Source organism: Mus caroli, chromosome 10 (genome assembly GCF_900094665.2).
Source record: "Mus caroli chromosome 10, CAROLI_EIJ_v1.1, whole genome shotgun sequence".
NCBI lineage: Eukaryota > Metazoa > Chordata > Mammalia > Rodentia > Muridae > Mus > Mus caroli.
The window spans coordinates 64,307,022-64,321,832 of NC_034579.1; the positions used below are offsets into that span (position 1 = coordinate 64,307,022).

Here is a 14,811-nt window from a genome sequence, read left to right on the forward strand (position 1 = left end):
CAGCCCCAATTAAATGTTGTTTTTTTTTATAAGACTTGCCTTGGTCATAGTGTCTGTTCACAGCAGTAAAACCCGAACTAATACAGAAGTTGGTATATAAGGACAACATTTCATTGGGGCTGGCTTACAGGTTCATAGCTTCAGTCCATTATCATTATGGCAGCATCCAGGCAGGCATGGTGCAGGAGGAGCTGAGAGTTCTACATCTTCATCTGAAGGTGACTGGCAGAATAGTAGCTTCCAGGCAGCTAGGAGGAGGGTCTTAAAGCCCATGCCCAGAGTGACTCACCTACTCCAACAAGGCTACACCTCCAAATAGTGCCATTCCCTGGGCTAAGCATATTCAAACTATGACACCCTCAGTTTTTAGAACCTGTTCCAGTTTTCAAGTTGTATACCTTAAAACAACAAATAGGTTTATGGTCTTGTAACTTTGATCTGCATTTGAAGTAGAATCTGGCCCAGGGGAAGTGTGGGCGTTCTGGCTAGAATAGAAATGACGATATAGTCTTGCGCTACTAAGTTCATCCTGTATTTTAATCACGTCTGTATATGTGTGTATTAAGTGTGGGTTTGTGCATGTGAGTGCCGTGCCTTGCAGAAGCCAGGAGACTACATTGGATCCCCTTTCAGCCAGAATTACAGGTGACTGTGAGCTACCCAACACGGGTGCTGGGAACTGCTTTCAGATCCTCAGCAAGAGCAGCAGATGCCCTTAATTGCTGAGCCACCATCTCTGCAGCCTCTGACATGTCATCTTTGTTATTGAGTTGGTCCCCGAGGTTACAATACTAGAATTCTAGAATTAAAGTAGGTGAGGCAGTTTCCTAGCATCTGTAGAAACTGGAAGGCTGCAGATCTGAGTATGAAGCCGTTGGGACCAGGAGGTTGTCATGGTGCTTAGGTGGGTGTGGGTTCCTTGCAGAAGATTGACAGCAGGTGCTTCAGATGGACATCACAGGGAAGATGGTGGCAAGTGCTTCAGGCAGATACCAAGGAGAAGATGGACAAAGCACCATGACCCATGCGACTTACAAAAGAAAGCATCAGGTTGGGCTCACCCCATGCCTTCCACTCCCTCTCAGAGAGGTTATGCCTTCTTCCAGCACCACAGAACCCTTGTGCCTGGTGCATCCCCAACCTCTGGATGTGAGCAGAGACTCTAGCCTGTCTCCTTTTCAAAGATGCACACCAGCATTTGAGGCCACTTCCTGCCAGCTCCACTGAGGTGGCCATGCCTTTCACTGGGTTTGTGCAGACAGCTAAATCACACGATGGACTGACGCTACAGGAAACTGTTTTGTTAATTTTAGGGTCACCGAGGTCAAGCATGCCTTGGCATCCGTTCAGATGACAGCTTCGCCTCCTGTGGGGGAGGAGAACCAGCCTTGATATATGTCTTTGATTAAGTCGGCTGGACCCATGGTCCTTGTGCCCAGTGGTGTTCAGAGATAATACTGACCAAGGAGAGATTGCTTTCACGTTATAGCTATCAAAACAGTTGGAAGATTTGTTTTTCTAGTTGCTTCCCATTCCCCATTACCAGACTCTTAGTTCTGTCTGGTTTTCATTTCCTTCCATGGAGCGAAGGTCTTTTTTTTTTTTTAAATATGTTCCATTCACAAAACATCTGCATGGAGCTGCCAGATTGTTTAAACTGCATTTGAAATGCCACAGACCCACCAGCAGCCAAAGTATAAATTCTAACTCCCCTGTAAATAGCATGCCAGGAGCTCTCAGTGGATAGGGATCAGCATTGGGACTAGAGAAGATGATGAAGCTCTTCAGTAATAAAACATTGCCGAGTGGCCGGAGAGGTGGCTCGTGGCATAGAGCGCTGCCTGCAGTTCCACTGGATGCGGGTTCAATTTCCAGCACCCACATCATGGCTTGCAAGCGCCTACAATTCCAATTCCAGGGCATCTAACTCACTCCTCTGTAGGCACTGGATACGCATTACACATACACGCATGCTGGCGTGCATGTGTAATGCATAACATAAATGAAAATCCCAACATGGCCAGGTTTCCCCGAATGTCTGTGTGCATGCGTGTTCACACATGCGGTGCGTCCCTGAGTGGGTCAGATGACTCTGTGTGCTGCCTTTGATATCAGATACAAGATAGAGTAGATCTCAGGGTGGAAATAAAGGTTAAAGGAAACGAAAAATCATTAGGTAAAGCCAAGGCAAGAGCTTGCTGGACTCCGGAGAGGGCGGGAAGCATCATTATTTCTAGTTGGACTTGTACTCTTGTGTGCTGACAGTTGACCTGACAGTCGATGAGCATTAGCCGGCAGTAGGAACACCTTTCAAACAAAGAGGCTCCCAGGAGACCCACAGGCGTGGGCCCCTGTGGCTGGAAAAGCAGTTCCTGTTGTCGAAAGCGGGAAAGCAGCTGGCAGAGCAGGTTGATTAGAAAGAAGGTCGGAAGCAGAGTGGAGATGGCTAGACTTTGGATGGACAGAGCAGGCCTTTGGACAGATGGCCTGGCTCAGTGGACACATCTGGCCCAGGGACAGTAAGGAAGGGCCGGGGTGTTGTCAGCAGGACTTACAGGGAATCAACACCATCAATAAGAGATGTGCCAAGAGAAGAGGGTCCAAGACCGCAGGAGATCAAGTTAGGAGGGCCACAAGGGAAAGCCACAGAGTGGGACAAGGTGTCTGACAGGTATAGCTGATATGGGACAGTGGGACAGACAGACAGCTGGGAGGAGAAATGGCACAGAACTGGACCACGGTGCTTTCGTTGATAGACAGCTAAACTGGCCGGGTCACAAGTAAGTACCGAACCCATTAGTAATCAGGAAAGGCCCTGACTTCCTATTGCACTCTGCTCAGAGAGAAGTGAAATTGCTGGGCCAGATCTTTGGAAAAGATTTGCATTTCCCAAATAAGCCGGAAATCTCGATTCCCTACGACGACAACGAAGATGATGATGACGTCAGCAGCTCCGTTCCTGCCTCGGGCATCACACGTGTCTGCGTCTGTCTGCGTGTTTACTTCAGCCCTGGAGAGGAGGTCCTGTTATCTACCACTCCTAAGGACCACCAACCAGGAAGAACTCGGTGTCTACGACCGACCTGACTGGGAAACGATGAAGGCTGCTTACTCGTTGAGTTGGCTGCTAGACAGGATGAGAATATATGAGTTGTGCTCTAACTCATCACAAGTATGTTGAGCAGAGAAAGCTGGGTAGAAAGAGCACAAAGTCAGGCAAAGCTGGAATCTAAATATATACGGGCAGGAAAAAAGAAAGAAAAAGTTAATAGACAACAAGGGCCTGACTGCCAAGAGCCTCGTGCTGTGTGATTGAACTTTGACACCATCAAGGTCTTGTTCTTGGTATTGATCTGGTGCCCTCCTAACGGTGCCCTTGGTACATACCGAGTTGTTTAACTCATCCAGAAGCTGAGTTTAGGGCAAATGGGCTCATAAAGTGCAGTGCCACCATTCAGATGGCCACTGTGTGAGCTCCCAAAGTGTTCTGGAGTAGAGAGTCCTGGTCACCGTCCTTGTGTAGGTGTTCAGTCCCAGAAGGCTGATACATGGTGCAGGCGGCAGCTCATGCTGCCAGTGGTTAGTAGCCTGAGGGTCCTGACCCAAAGGGGGTTGTGTACCAGATATCCTGCATCTCAGGTAATGACATTATAATTCATAACAGTACCAAAATTACAGTTATGAAGTAGCAATGAAAATAATTTTATGATTTGGCCGGGGGTGGTCACCACAGCATGAGGAGCCATATTAAAGGGTTGCAGCATTAGGAAGGTTAGGAACCACTGGCGTACACCAGGGCAAAGGGTTTTGAAGGCAGAGGCCGTAGTTGGACCCCTGCCTTTCTTTCCTTCTGACCCACAAGGCTTCTGTTTTATTATAACTCATGGAAGTATACTGGACACGGGGACTCAGACTCCTTGAACTATCCTCCCTCCTCCCCTCCTCCCCTTCCCTCCTCCCTCCTCCCCTCCTCCCCTTCCCTCCTCCCTCCTCCCCTGCTCTCTCTTCCCCCCTTGCTCCCTCCTCCCCACTTCCTAACCCACATCACATCACCGTGGGGGTGTACTACATTCCTGTGTTTCTCTCTTTGAACCATCTTTTCTCTCCTGTCTCCTCTGCCCTGCTTTGACTTGCCCTTCACCTGAGAGGTGACAGAAGGGAACCACAGCAGGCCACTGTTTCTGCTCTCTCCCTGGGGGACAGTGACCGTTCAAGACACTCCAGCTCAGGGTAGCTCAATAGTTTCCCAATGGTTAGTGCAACCCGGGACCTTGTCCTGGTGACGATCACTTTACCATCCGGTTTTCCTAAGGGCATAGCTCTTTCGGAGGAAACCTAAGATGCACAGCCATCACAGCCTTTGTTCCCTGCAGTTGTTAGCGGAAATACCTCCCTGGTTATTGGCAGCAGCGGAACATCTGTCTAAATACGACTTCCTGCCGTCAGCCAGAGCCTCTCCGTTCTCGGATTAACATTCTCTTGACAGATGATTCTTGTTGGGCCAGAAGTTTTTCCGAGTTAGATTCCATTCTTTATTGTTTTAATTTACCTGGGGCAGAAGCAATAATACCTTTTTTTTTTTTAAGGAAAAGAAAAATTGAAGGAGCCATTTCTAGGTAATGAAATGGTGGCAGTTGAAAATGTGTCGGAAGATCTATTTAGAAACACCTTTATGCAAATAGATTAAAGAGTTTACGGCTCAAGTGTCTCTTTCCTTTAGCTCATAGACAGGCAGGCCTAATGTTTATAGTCTGTTTCACGGCACGGGGATATCTTAACGGTGGGTTTACCTCTCACCTGCACACCACACACGCCCCGGATGGGAGTTTTTTGGTGAAGGCGGCCCTTTTTTCTTGCTCAGGAATCCCTCTGTGTCCGACACTTCAAAAGCTCTTCCTGAGCTCTGTCCACCCGTATAGTTTTAATTACTGCACGGCTTTGCAGAACCTGCGTTTTCAAGAGCGAGCTAAAAATAGCTAATCACTGTAAGCACTACCTCAGGTCTTCCTTCCGGTTGTGTGTCTGGGTCCCTGCAAGGGTGACCAGCTTGGTTTTGGAGGGGGTAGGTACATCAGCTTTTGTATTCAACATGCCCCGTGGTGGAAGATGGCCTCAGGTTGAAAAGGTGCCTTTAAACAGGGTATGCACTCTCTGAGTAGCAGAATTCCTACCAAAAATGTGCGCATCTATCCTGCTTGGGGTGATCCGGTGAGGGTCACCCATCGTACCCTCCCGAGGGAGGCTGGCTGGCCTAATGTTTCTTGGATTTAATCGTTTGATTCTGCCTTCCTGGTCAGTCTAAGGTTTGCTGAGGGTCTGGGGTCAAGAGCATGGTGTGGTTCTCAAGCTCTGTTGCTCTCGAGCGCATTGTCCCCCTGACACCGTGTGGTGTGCTGTTGTGTGTTCTGTATACCAGGGTGAGCGCGATGGGGCTGGCGCTCCTGCAGAATGTACTGTTCATTGAAAGAAAACGTTAAGCCTGTGGACTCCATTGCCTTTAGCCCCCTTTTTCAGTCTCTTCTGGGCTCTGAAGCAGCAAGTGAACTCTCACTGGTGATTAGTGTCCATGTCCTGTCTTCCCACCCTCCCCGCCCCCAGAGTGTCAGAAAACATGGCTGGTTATTAGTTGGAAATCATGACTGCTTATTAGTGAGAACTCTGGCCTCCCCTGTGACTCCCTCGGTTTCTTTAATTTCCTTTTGGTCTTGAAAGTTGATTTCATATATAAATTATGTAAAACTTTTCCTTGTAACATCATAGCTTTAACTTTTAATTGCGTGTATGAGGTTCCACCCCCCACCTCCAGCACACACCCCGGGTTCTTCAGCGAGATGGAGGCAGCAGCGGGCGGCAGCGTGATGGATGAGTTCATTATGCAAAGAGAACCAATGTCGCTGATTCCTCCCCAACACCGGCTTACATGCGAGCACCTTGGGAAATAGCATAATTCCGAATCTTTTGCTAAGTGTGTTTTTGGGTGGTGACATCTTGTTCTATAGATATGATGCAGATCCGAGTAGATCACAGTTAATTCAAATGACTGGCAGTGCGAGGCTCCAACCTGGAAAATTCCTCCGGCCTGCAGCCTGCGAGGTAGCTGAGTGGCAGAAGGCACTTGCCACAAAAGCCCTGTGATGTAACTTCATTCCCCAGCCTCAAAGTGGAAGAAGAGAACTTAGCCATCTCCTTCGACTTCCACACGCCGTTGGCATGCATGTGCCCAAACTTCTTAGCCTCTCCGACCACGACGTGTAACTTAAAAGAGATTGCAGTACGTGTTCTAAAGGGTGCCAGATTCCCAGTTCCTCTCTGCAGAGATGTCCCCGTAGCCCCTCTAGAATAGATTTCAGTGTTTAATTTATGGTTTGATAGTTTGCTCTTTGAGTGGTGCCCGGCGTTTACACGACTGCAGCTACCGGTTGTGCACGTGCGAGCACAGGCGGGCACTGCCGGTCTTCTGAGCTGCTTCCTAGTTAGCACAGCCTCTGGAAGCATGGATTCGCGCACACAGTGTCGTCACTCACTGTCCCTACCCTCGTTGTTCTGTTTCAGCTGCAGCATGAGAAGGCGGAGCTGGAACAACACCTGGAGCAGGAACAGGAGTTTCAGGTCAACAAGCTGATGAAGAAGATCAAAAAGCTGGAGAACGACACCATCTCCAAGCAACTCACCTTAGAGCAGGTGAGCCAGGGCGGGTAAGCCACCTAGGGAGGCACCAAGGAGTAGAAGGGAGAGAGACACCTTCCAGCTCTTCCCTCCCTCACCTTCCAGCTCTTCCCTCCCTCATGGGGACTGTATCTTCCAAGTGAGTGTTGGTGAGTTCACAGAGCCCCTGTTCACTCTCTCTCACACTCTCTGTCTTTAGCCACAGTTGGTGTTGCAGGAGCTGTGCGGGTGATGTGATTTATAGCGGGGTTGGGGGTGGGGGGGATCTTTTTCTATGAAGTGGGATGGGGGTGAGTGAGAACTCCCACTAGTGATTAGTGTCTATGTCACCCCCACCCCCATAGAGTGTTGGAAAACATGGCTGGTCATTAGTTGGAAATTATGGAAAGGGAGAGAGGGGGGATGTCTTAACCCCAGGGTGCTTTCAGTCTCTGTCCTACGTAAGGCAGGCTTGTCGGGACCAAAAGCTGCTTTCAAGGGTCGTTCAGAAGAAAACGATGAACATCTTCTGTCAGTGATCTCGCAGGAACTCAGCCACCCTCGTAGAGACAGATAATGGAGTGATAGGCTTGTTCAGCCCATCCAGGGTCAGTCACTATGTAGGGTACCCCCATGGGCCGTTCTCATTTTTCTGAGCCATGGGTCTCCATCCGCAAGTACAACAGGGAAGACTGAAACTGGGATCACCAGACTGGGAGGTACAAAACTTGTCAGGCTCCAGTGTTCATGTGCCTGACAGGTTGGTGTGGGTGTCCATTCCAGAGCTAGCCTTAGAGGCACACACTGCCCTTCCACTCCTGTCAAACACAGCCATGGCAGCCGCCATTCCTTCCGTTGAGGCTGCCGTGTCCCTGGGCTTGGGATCTCTGGTGCTTTTTCCACGTCTGTATCCTCAAAAGACATTTCCCTAAGACATAATATTAAAGGTCGTCTGTCCATGGTGTGCGGCTCCAGGCTTCCACAAGAAGCTGAGCAGATGGGTTAAGATGTCCCAGCTCTGTCTTGAGAACACTGAATGATACCATATAATGGTTTGTTGAGGCCCTCTGAGCGAGCACTCTGATCTCTCTCGGTCTCGGCGTTTTCTGTTTGTCCATCCCTGTGCCAACTGTGTCTGCTGTAGCTCTCATTAGTCACCTGTCTTATTTCTTGTGGAATGTTTTCCTTACATGCGTGTTCGTGTGCTGCTCATGTGCCTGCAGAGGTCAGAAGAGAGCAGCCTTGTGTCCATGTAACAGGAATTACAGGTGGGCAAGCACCATGCCAGGCTGGGAACTGAACCCAGATCCCCTGGAAGAGCACCACTGAGCCACCTCTCCAGTCCCCTGTAACTCTAGATATAACAGTTTGCTTGAGTTGAAACCAGGGTGGGAATGAGAGGTTGGGTGTATTGTCTTGTTATCCACACGCAAAGGTACCAAAGGTGACTGATTGTCTCTGGGGTTTGTGGTACTGAATGGTTTCTTTAAAAATGCCTTTGTCCCTTCTTTGTTAAATTGGGTTTCTAAGGGTTGGTTCTTTCGTAAGCACACCTAGACCACTCTTGTTTCTGTTGATCGCGTTTCAAACCTAGATGCAATATGTAAGTTGTAGAAGACTCAGGTCCCCAATTTAAAAACACTGTTGTTCCACTGTTTACCTATAGCATTGCCGTGATCAGACAAGCCACCCTGCAAAGTGAACAAATCCTTGAGGGTTTGTGGTTTAATCCATGATACAAGTCCCAGGCGTCGAAGCCATTTAACTGAGAGGCACCAGGGAGCTCAGTAGGGGTCTCCCAGTATCAGTGTGGCGCCGAGACATGGCCTTTTATGATGCTGTCCGACTGCACTTAAAGCAGATCCACCCTGTGTGTGCTCATAGGCTATGACCTGCTTCTCCAGGGGTGGCCACAAGGTGGGGACAGAGAGCTGGCTTCAGCAGGAAAGGGCTGTGGCCTCACAGGTGGCTCTAGGGAGGTGGAGAAAGTGGTGTTGTGTGACAGACCTATTCCAGGGGAGACCCAACACACTTGTCCTTTCAGCCCAGATAGGGAACTTGGGACAGACCAAAATACTGATATCACCAACATCCACCTTGGTGAACCAATCAGTTTTTTAAGAAGCTGTTTACAGGAATATGATAAGGAGTTACTTATGGGAGCAGATATAGCCTCAAAGACAGCTTGATCGACAAGGTTTACCCCCTGCCTGGGTGACAGCTCACAAAAGCTGAGAACCTGGAGTGCACTGACAGCCTGCAGGCAGCTTAACAGGTTTCAGCCTGTTCTTTCCAAGTGACTAATCTCAACTGCTTCTCTCAGGCAGGCCAGCTGGTTTCCACTGCTTACAGACATCCGGACTAGTCTCCAGTCTTCTTTGAAGCATGGGTCTCTTAGAGAGGGGAGCCTCTGAGGGGAACTCTCTATTGTTTTCTCCAGCCCTTGGACCTTAGTGAATCTGGTCAGTTTCAGGGACTTCCTGAAACTCTTGAGTTGTTTGCTTACATTCCTGCTTAAAGAGCTTTCCTGGAAGATGGAATATTTGAATCTAGGATGAAACTTAAGACAAAAATGGGTATGAAGGCAAGACTGCAACAGGGATGGGGCTCCCCACCATCTATCAGGCTAGACTCTGTATACTTAAGTGACAGCCCAAGGTGCACATTCTGTCTACGAACATGCAGATTACTAGGAAAGTGTCTCCAGCAGAGTGTTCCTCCACAGAGCCTCTTGGTGGAAGGGAGTCTGAGCTGAGTCAGGTCAGAATTACATTTTAATTAAAGAAGAGAAATGTAACATTGTTTATAAGTTCTCATTCATCCGGTAGGTTTGGGCTGTTAAGTGTGAGGAACGATAATTCGTCCCCCCCCCACCCCCCCTGTAAGTAATCTTAGTCGGTGTTTGGGAGGGTGGTTCTGGTTCCTTCTGAGTCTCTGTGGCATCACCTGAGCAGCTCTGTAGTTGGCTCTGTGGTGGTCCTTGTGTGTCTGTATGGGATGCTGTTGCAGTTAGCTTCCTGCATCCTAAGTGGGCACAACTGTCCCAGGCTGCCTGCACACCCATTTAGGCATAGTTCTATTGAGATGAAGCCCAGCTCCCCGGTTTATCTGGGCCTTCTGCGTACTTAGCTCAGGAAACTGTCATAAGAAATGCAGTGCTGGGGGCTGCAGAGATGATTCAGTAGTTAAGAACTCTGACTGTTCTTCCAAAGGTCCTGAGTTCAAATCCCAGCAACCACATGGTGGCTCATCACCATCTGTAATGGATCTGACGCCTTCTTCTGGTGCGTCTGAAGACAGCTACAGTGTACTTAGATATAATAAATAAATCTTAGGGGCTGAGTGAGTGGGGGCCAGAGTGGGGCTGGATGAGCAGAGGTCCTGAGTTCAATTCCCAGCAGCCACATGATGCCTCAGAACCATCTCTACAGCTACAGTGTACTCATATGCATAAAATAAATAAATCTTTTAAAAAAAGAAAGAAAAAGAATGGCAGTACTGTGGATGTGGTCCGTCAGCTGGCAGCTCGGCAGTGTGGTGCTGCCCCCACAGTGTAGGACCTTTGAGAGGTGGAACCTGATATGATGGACACTGGGAGGGCAGGGTCTTCAACCATGATGTACCTTGTTGAGATGCAAAGCAAGGGGCCCTCTTCGGTCTTGGGAGTCTTAGCTTCCAAAACTGTATGCCAGATAAACTTTCATGACTCCATAGCTTTGGGTGTTTTGTGACAGAAACACAAAACAGACCAGTCAGAGAGAGGGAAAGAAATTGGGGGTGGGGTGGGGGTCCTGTTCCACACCCAGCGTGGACATTTAACAAAGCAGAAAATAGCAGAGTAAATTCATAGTCACATGACTCTGCTCACACTAGACTGACACACAGTTGCCTGCCTGCCTGCCCTCCTCCTCCTCCCTCCCTCCCACAGTTGGCTCCGTGTAACTCCAGCGGTTATTCACGGGATTTTGAGTGTCCTCTTATGTGTGCTGTCTCTACCCTGTCCATATGAGAAGGGCGGGTTCCAGGTTGGTGTGGCCATTTTGATTTCATTAACAATCTATAATGCCAGCTTCCCAGCCAGAGTAACTTACAGACTTCCTGGGGTCCAGTCTCCTTCCCTTCTGGAATGGGCACTGTGACCTCAGGCTTATAGCATGACCCCAAGCCTATAGCATGACGGACCCTTCTGTGAAACAGGCGTACTATCTAACTCGTAGGGTTAGGGGCATGTTTACTCTGCTCGCTGCCTCTCTCAGGCTTCCTGTGGATGGAGGCTCTCATACGCCCGATGCAGGAGGAATCAGTTCACACGATAACCCAATCACGGGCCCGTAATCTCACCCAGTGTGTGACTGGTGAGTCTAGAAAGGTAAGTGCTCATCGGCTGAGCGTTGGTTCTTCAATCCTGCCTTGTGTTCTGGGTCATTAAACGATGAGACCAATGTCACCATGGTGGAAGAATGTGCTCCTGTGTTGTCAGAAGCTGTTGCTAGAACTTTCGGGGCTTCTTCTGCAGAGACCACTGTCTGCCGTAACCCTCCAGGCCTCCCTGTCTATCCTTGGGGCAGGCAGGCGTCTGCACGTGTTGTCCGGGCATCTTGTCACAGTCCTCACTCTGTTGTTTATCTTTCGTAAGCTCCCCAGATTGTCAAGGCAGCAGAAACTTGACTCATCCAGGGATCCCATCCCCAGTGGCAATTTCCCTCCTGGAATCCCAGCACCTTTAAACAACCAGGGGTGATGGGCGGGAGATCGGGTTCAGCAGTTAAGAGCCCTTGCCACTTAATCCTGAGGACCGAGTTCAAATCCCATCACCCACATAAGGCCACTAATTCACAAATCCCCTGTACCTCCATTGAGGGATCCAGCACGCATTTCTGGCCTGTGTGGACACCCACACATATGAACATCAGTACAGCTACACAGACATTAGAGTAGTCACACATAATAAGTGAATCCTAAAGGGAAAAATTGTCACCTGTCCTCTGGGTATCTGGGGCTCCACGAGCAACAGATGCCTGGCTCCTTCCTCAGCCTGCATGTCCACGCTTGATGTTCTGAGGAGGTCACCATGACCTGGCTCCGTCTCCTTGTATTTTGTTTTTGCTTGAGCCACAGCGTGCTAATTGGACAGCATGAGTCTGTTTGGATTCATGTGGCCTGGAGGCTTGTTCTGGGATGACAGGTGGTTCCCAGTGGTCAGGGATGAAGGAAGAGCCGGGCAGGGGAGGGAAGCAGTCACTAGGCAGCAGAGAAGACTGGGAACACATAGAAAAGAAAGGCACGGCCGGCTAGAGAGAGACACCCACGTCCAGCCTCGTTCAGGGCAACATGCCCTGCCAGGCAGAAGTGGGAGAAGGATGCTCCAGGCCAGAGTGTCAGTAGGCTCTGCAAAGCCATCCTGAGAACAGAAGTGCTGGGGAATGTGGTAAATGGAATCTCCCCTCCCTCCCACTAGAGGCAGCAGGATTACCAAGGCATAGGCTTGTCATTAGGGCTAGTCATTTAGCTGTCCTGGGGCCTGTCCAGGCCTCCGTGCTAACAGTATCCCATGGTGTTACTCTCAGTTATTAGACCTAGCAGGTGACTCACAGAGCCCAGCTTCTGTGGACAGTGCCCCAGCACCCTGTGCCATCTCTAACTACAGAAAGCTGCATGGGCCAGTGTGGCACACTGACTCTGTGGACAGAGCCCCAGCACCCTGTGCCATCTCTAACTACAGAAAGCTGCATGGGCCAGTGTGGCACACTGACTCTGTGGACAGTGCCCCAGCACCCTGTGCCATCTCTAACTACAGAAAGCTGCATGGGCCAGTGTGGTACCCATCTCTAACAACAGAAAGCTGCATGGGCCATGGGCCAGTGTGGCACACTGACTCTCAGTCCTTGGGAGAAGGTTTTGTCTTCAGTGTTTTTTATTGATTTTTTTTTTTTTTTTGTAACTTGGCCAGTTTCTTGGATCGATTCCAGCAGCTTGTCTTCCTTTAATCTATGTCACCCACTTTGCTCTCTTCTCCCTAGGGACCCTCCTCCCTACAACCCTACTCCATCCTTCTCTGCCAGTGACCTACATCCCTCCCAATGACCTTTCCTCCACAAACCCCCTTTCCTGCTAACTGGCCCCCTACCTATTTAATCCTCCCCCCACCAGACTACTTCCCATACTCATAATTGTTTATTTTTTTTAAGCAAAAACAGAAAAATGTTTAATAGATTTTAAGTTTACATTTGGGGTTCTTACTCTCCGTATTGGGGTTCTTCGTGTGCCCTAGACCGCCTTTTTTGCTGTCTGGAAGGTCACAGTAGAAATGTAATGACCACCCCACGCCTACCAACCAGAGTGCATGTATAGTAGCGTGAGTCACCTAGAGGCCACCGAGTCCGTGCGACTTAGGCAAGAGCAGATGGAGTCCTTGACTTTTTTTGTTGGTAAGGGAACAAAGTATTTCTTGAGTCCACAGGACCAGCCAGGTTCCCTTAGGATCTCATGACTGAATCCTTGTGGATTCTAGCAGCTGGAAGGATCCTGTCAGGAGAGAGCCGTGGCATCTGCCACTTGCCGTGTGCTCTGATAGCAGGAAGAGGAGCTGTCTCTTAAACATCGTGCTGTAAAGGCAGTAAAATTAAGGCAGTAAAATCCCATGACCACTGGGTATTTTTTTTTAAAGATTTATTTATTTATTATATGTAAGTACACTGTAGCTGTCTTCAGACACTCCAGAAGAAGGAGTCAGATCTCATTACGGATGGTTGTGAGCCACCATGTGGTTGCTGGGATTTGAACTCCGGACCTTCGGAAGACCAGTCGGGTGCTCTTACCCACTGAGCCATCTCACCAGCCCCTGTGTATGTTTTTGAAGCTCAGTTTCAAACACCTAAGTGGAGGTTTCAAAACCCAGTGTTTGCATTATGGTGGTGATAATCCATCGCCCTCCCAAGAAAACTTGGAAAACAAGAAAAAAACCATGACAACACAATGTTACTGGGGCTGTACCTGTACCCCTTACCGCCACCCCACCCCGCCTCCAGCCACGCCAAAAAATACATTGGATTTTGTGCCCTGGTTGCAGGCAAGCTTCTCAAGAAACCTTGGGCAGTCTCTGTCACTTCATTTGTCCCATCCTCTCAGCTGCCAAGTTGTCAACAATGTCAACTGGGCACTGCCATCGTGGAGGAGAGGCATGTATCTTGTAGCAGTTGGATGGGACACCTGGCCCCTGTCACACACTTGCATTTCAGAAACTTCGTCTGTGGTCCTCGTGTGAATCGGGTAACGTTTCCATGTGGGTTAGTCCATGCAGGTGCTATTGTCACTCGATGGACCTTGACAGCATCTGTCCCGTATAGGAACGGGGGTGTCCCATCATCCAGTGGCATACATTATCTGGTCAGGCCGGAGGGGTCAAGACTTGGTCAGGTAAAATAAATAGCACTGAGGTGCTGTGGTATGCTGAGTGCAGGAAAAGGCCGAGCGAGCCCCTGAACCCGAGATCTCCTGCATCTCCTCTGAGCACATCAAGTATCTGCTGGCGTCCCAAAGGATGACATCTACTGACTTAGAGAAGCACACATAATGGAATGGAGGGGTTAATTCAGCCCCACACATGGCGCTGGGACCAGTGTGGCAGCAGTCTGTGGCTTTGTTTGAAAGTTTTGGATGCAGTGCATCTCTTCTTCTTTTCCTTTTTTTTTTAAAAAAAAAAGATTTATTTATTATGTATGTAGCATTCTGCCTGCAGGTATGCCTGCATATCTCAGAAGAGGGACCCAGATCTCATTACAGTTGGTTGTGAGCCACCATGTAGTTGCTGGGAATCGAACTCAAGGACCTCTGGAAGAGCAGCCAGTGCTCTTAACCTCTGAGCCATCTCTCCAGCCCTCTGATTTTATTTTCTTAAAGAACATTATTTTAGGGCTAGCAAGATTGCTTCTACTTAAGAGGACTCGGCGCCAAGACTTGATGACCCAGGTTCAGTCCTCAGACTTACATGGTGGTGGGAGAGAACTGAAGTCCTGCAGGTGTCCTTTGACTTCCAGCCCCCAGCACTAAATGAACTGATACCAACTCATGTGATTTCTCTGAGGACTTGTCCACCGGCATTTTCATCCCTCCCTCCCTCCCCCCCTCTCCCCTCTCCCCCCTCCCCTCTCCCCTCTCCCCCTTGTG

General features: G+C 49.3%; 1 protein-coding gene across 3 annotated transcripts in view; it reads left to right on the forward strand.

Moving 5' to 3' along the window:
* Ccdc6 (coiled-coil domain containing 6) overlaps positions 1–14,811 on the forward strand; it is a 95,362-nt gene that overhangs the window by 49,727 nt on the left and 30,824 nt on the right. For all 3 annotated transcript variants that reach the window (XM_021174832.2, XM_029482560.1, XM_021174833.2), the window contains exon 3: positions 6,553–6,681. In XM_021174832.2, the coding sequence (XP_021030491.1) occupies positions 6,553–6,681 (129 nt within the window). The remainder of the gene's footprint in view (positions 1–6,552; positions 6,682–14,811) is intronic.